The sequence below is a fragment of the Octopus bimaculoides genome, chromosome 14 (assembly GCF_001194135.2).
Source record: "Octopus bimaculoides isolate UCB-OBI-ISO-001 chromosome 14, ASM119413v2, whole genome shotgun sequence".
Taxonomy (NCBI): Eukaryota; Metazoa; Mollusca; class Cephalopoda; order Octopoda; family Octopodidae; genus Octopus; species Octopus bimaculoides.
This window is the reverse complement of record NC_068994.1, coordinates 13,077,150-13,082,098: the sequence shown is the minus strand read 5'-3', so window position 1 is coordinate 13,082,098 and position 4,949 is coordinate 13,077,150. Positions and strand designations below refer to the sequence as shown.

The window sequence follows — 4,949 nt, the reverse complement described above, 5'->3', positions numbered from 1 at the left end:
ACTGTTGGGCTTTTTTTGGTTTATGCACATTTATTTGTCACTTGTCAAGTCTCTTGCCTTACAATTCTTAAAATATTTATTTTTTCTCTAGAGTGATCAGAATGTAGCAACAGGTAAAATACCACTAAGCATTTTCACCCAGCGTGCTAACAATTCTGCCACGCCAGGCAAAATGCTTAGCGGTATTTTGTCTGTCGCTACGTTCCGAGTTCAAATTCCTTTCAAGGTCAATAAATTAAGTACCAGTGAAACACTGGAATCAATGTGATTGACTCACCCGCTCCCCTCAAATTTCAGGCCTTGTGCCTTTAGTAGAAAGGATTATTATTATTATTATTATTATTAAGGCTGCAAGCTAGCAGAATCATTAGTGGCATTTTGTCCATCTTTATGTTGAGGTCATCTTTGCCTTTCAACATTTCAGGGTTGATAAAATAAGTACCAGTTGAGCACTGGAGTTGATTACATCAACTTATTCCCTTCCCTGAAATTGCTGGCCTTGTGCCGAAATTTGAAACCATTATTATTAAGGCAGTGAGCTAGCAGAATTGTTAGTGTTAGAAAAAAAGAGTTGCTGGTCTTGTGCCTAAATTAGAAACTACTACTACTACTATTACTACTACTACTACCACTACTACTACTACCACTACTACCATCACTACTACTACTGTTGTTTCTCTAATAGGTACACCAAGAACCTGAAAGTGTCACATTTGAAGGAACCGAATCTGTTCTTGAAGAAAACTGCAATGCACAAGAAAAGGAAGATTTTCTTTTAGATGATGAAGAATTTGAATCATTCACTGCAGAAGAAAGCCAGATTGGATTTGAACTCGGTTTGACCAGCTCTCCAAAACAAGTACTACCAGAAAATTATTCACACAGCACCGATCACACTCCCCATGAAAGAGAACGCCATGTTTCTTCGTCTTCTAGTAAAACGCCACTATCATCAGAGGTTGTCAGGGAGAACAGTATGAACCAGTTCTTCTCTGAAGTATCACCCTCACTGGCTGAAGAGCCGGACGTGCCACTATCACCCGCAGTCAACACATCACCCGCAGTACCGAAACTAGTTGCTACCGAGAATGTCATTGTTCAGGCTGCAGTCTCCAGTCATGGTACACCTGTCCATCAAAGCCAACACATCTCATCCGCTGGACTTTCGTCGGTACCTTTCCAACAGTTCATCGAAGACGTCAACACAGACGACCTCTTCACGATGGGTCTTGACATGAGCGATTCTGACCGACGGCATGACGCTTGGGTCCCTGTAGAGTCAACACAGAAGATGCTCAATGAGGTTGCTTCAGCACAAGAAAAACCTGAATACTCTTCAGAAATGCTCTCTACTCCAGGCATCACAGTTGAAGAAGCACAAGTAAGGCTCTTGTACATCGCTTTAATTGTTATATGTATGTGTGTATCTGTGTTTGAGTGCTGTACCTATTAATGTTACATTTTGTTTTATGTGTGTGTGTATATCTCTAATAACAGTAATGTGTATATTGTGCCTAGTCATGTATGTGTGTGTATACTGTGCCTAATAATGTGTGTGTGTGTGTGTGTGTAGTGTCTAGTAATATGTGCATGTATGCGTATAGGTATATGTGTGAAGCTTTGTGTCTGCTGAACCTAGTAAAGTTATTGTGTAAAGTCCGTGTGTATGTATGCGTATCTGTGTGCAGGTGCTGTACCTTGTAGTGTGTCTATGTTTGTCAGTCTTTGTATATATGTGTATACAACCATAAATATATTTAAACACATTCACAAACCCACCCCGCTCCAAAAAACCTTCATGTTCTTAAACGACTTGGGATCCAGTTTGGTCATGCAAGATAGAGACTCATTAAAGGATATTGATTAAAAAATAATTTATATTATAATAGAGTTGATGATGATAATGATTAATAAACAATATTACTTTCTTTTTTTTTTTTTTCTTTTGTAGCCTGATCCCATTCAAGAGATGTTACGGAAATTCATGGGAGATGATGAAGCTGATCTCAGGCAAACAATGTCGGCTGATGCTGTCTCCCAGGATACTGATGGCCTGTGTAAACTTGTGGTATGTATTGTACTATATATCATCATCATCATACATCTGTTTTCCATGCTGGCATGAGTTGGACGGTTTGATAGGTGTTGACCAGCAGAAGGGCTGTTCAGGCTCCCTGTCTGTTTTGACATGTTTTCTACAGCTCAATGCCCTTCCTAATGCCAACCACTTTACAGAGTGTGCTGGTACTTTCACACAACACCAGCACAGGTGCTTTTTATGTGGCACCAGCGCCTATGAACCTGCAAGATTAGGGATGCTTATCTGGAGGGGGTTGCAAGGGGTGAGCCTGTATGCAGGGACAACCATGCTTTTACTTAGCTTGACATGTCTTTTCAAGCACAGCAAACCGCCAGGTGTCTTGGTCCCTTGTGATCCCTTCTGTGAGTCCCAATGTCTGTAGATCTTTTCTCACCACTTCGTCCCACATCTTACATATATATATATATATATATATATATAAATGAAAAGAAAATGGAAATTTACAATTGACATATTTTAATTTATTAACATATTTTAATTTATTAACATAATATAATATAATGTATGAGAGGATGAAAGGCAAAGTCGACCTTGGCGGAATTTGAACTCGGAACATAAAGACAGACGAAATATCGCTAAGCATTTCGTCCGGTGTGCTAACGCTTCTGCCAGTTATCAGTGTGTATAGTTGGTGGATATAAGATGTTTTGGCATAGCTGTCTTGGCCCCTCCTATTTGGCATTACTGACTCAACTCTGACTTATTTGACGTCAAATATTTTAATATTTCTCTCATTCTCTTCTTCCCCCTTTTCCTCTCTTTGTTTATTTATTACTTATTAAGGTTCTCTACAGATATTCTATAGAAATTATCGCCAGCACTGATTTTTGTTATGACGTTTTGTATCCGAAATGTCAGAGGTAAAAAAACGATGAGATTGAAGCTGGAAAAAGGGTAATGGGCATATATGCCATATTTTGGGAGTTTTTGCCCCTTCATCAGCACCAATCTAACCCCTTTATGTTTATGTATGTGAGCATATTTTTCTTTAAGTGAATGAGGAGAGGGAAAGTGTTTGTGCTAGTTGGGTTCATGCTGTGCTTGAGAAGGAAGAACCATCAAGCTGAGTGAAATTGCAGTCGTGGAAGATACTGGTGTCATGCAACTGGCACCCGTGCTGGTGGCACATAAAAGTACCCATTGTACTCTCGGAGTGATTGGCATGTTAGGAAGGGCATCTGGCTGTAGAAACCATGCTAAATCAGATTGGAATCTGGTGCAGCCCCTCAGCTTACCAGCCCTGGTCAAACTGTCTAACTCAGGGGTTTTCAAACTTTTTGACTTGCGAACCCCTTTATATTTCAGGCTTTACCTTAGGGACCCCCTTATAAACGCTTATGAAATGTATACATAAATATTTGCTTAAAATAACATATATTTTTACATTTATTTATTTAACAGTATTTAACAAATAGGTTTATTGTCTATTAAAAGATTTCGATTAAAAAACATATATAAAATCAAATTGCCCATAAAAAGTATTTGCTGTCCACGGATCCCCTGTCTTGTCCTTGCGGACCCCCTGTGGTACGCGGACCACAGTTTGAAAACCTCTGGTCTAACTCATGCCAGCATAAACAGCAGAAGTAAAATGATGATGATGACGTTTTCCTTCCCCCCCCCCCCCAACTTTCCTGCTCTCTCCTTCTCTCTCTCTTGTTCTCCCTTGCTCTTGCTCTCCCTCACTCTCACACTCCCTCTCAGTTACTCTCCATCACTCTTGCTCAGTCTCCCTCTCACTCGCTCTCCTTCTCCCTTGTTCTCTCTCTCACTTGCTCACCCATGGCCTCCCTCTTGCTCTCCCTCTCCCACCCTTGCTCACCCTCGCCCTTGCTCATCCTTGCCCTTACTCACCCTTGCCCTTCCTATCCCCCTCCTTCCCTCTCCCCCTTCCATTCTGTCTGTATAACTCTGTACATGCATGTGTATGTGTGTGTGTTTGCCTCAAGTGCCAGAAAGTACTGGTGCCGAAACCTGTTCAGTCGTGTCAAATCACCAGCGCCCAAACAGCCATGCCCTATCATCTCATTTTGGTATTTGAAGATAACCTGTCTTTGTAACCTACAAAACTGTGGCATGTACAGTAAAAACAAAACAAGACTAAGGAAACCCACCCTTCTCACCTCGGTCAAACCAATGAGGGTAAGGATGAAGGTGGTGACAATCATGATGTCACTAATTGTAGTGATGAGGATGATAGAGGCTGTTATTTTTGCTTTGTTCAAATCCTATGTTTTGTTTCTTTTCTTTTGTACAGAAGAACGAATGCTTCCGCGCTGCTGTTGAAATGACTGGGAGGCTTTTGGTCGCTGCCAAACAAGGTCCTGATAATATTGGGCAGGTCACACTGCACACACCTCACACTTTACAGGTAGGTCACTTTGGGTCTTGTGCTAAAGACATTAGTAGAGATTCCATGCAGTTCACATCAGTCACAAGAAAATTTTTGGGCAGGTCTAACAGCAAACATTTGCCTCACCAAACTCCATCCGACCCATGCAAGCATGGGAAAGTGGATGTTAAAACAATGATAATGATGGTTTCTGCTTTTCTATGTCTTTCATAATTATTCCAAATTCTTCTATTGTTTCTTCAGTTTTTCATCCCAGTTTTTTTTATCAAATATTTTTCCTTTCTTTCCAGTTTTTCCCCTTAAATTTCTTCAATTTATTTTTCTCTTTTTATAATCTGTTTTTTTTTTTCTTAATTAATCTTTCCACTAAAGTTTTTTTCTCCCTTCACTTTTTCGTCTCAAATCAACAATTATCTTCAATTAATTTTTCCATTTTCCTTTTACATTTTAATCACCAGATTTGGTTTTGCAGAATTGCATTGTTGTTAAAGCTAC

General features: G+C 40.0%; 1 protein-coding gene across 1 annotated transcript in view; it reads left to right on the top strand.

Annotated features, from left to right (window-relative positions):
* LOC106877573 (trafficking protein particle complex subunit 12) overlaps nucleotides 1-4,949 on the top strand; it is a 24,346-nt gene that overhangs the window by 7,015 nt on the left and 12,382 nt on the right. The window contains exons 3-6 of the mRNA XM_014926512.2: nucleotides 686-1,381; nucleotides 1,952-2,068; nucleotides 4,359-4,472; nucleotides 4,913-4,944. Of these exons, the coding sequence (XP_014781998.1) occupies nucleotides 686-1,381; nucleotides 1,952-2,068; nucleotides 4,359-4,472; nucleotides 4,913-4,944 (959 nt within the window). The remainder of the gene's footprint in view (nucleotides 1-685; nucleotides 1,382-1,951; nucleotides 2,069-4,358; nucleotides 4,473-4,912; nucleotides 4,945-4,949) is intronic.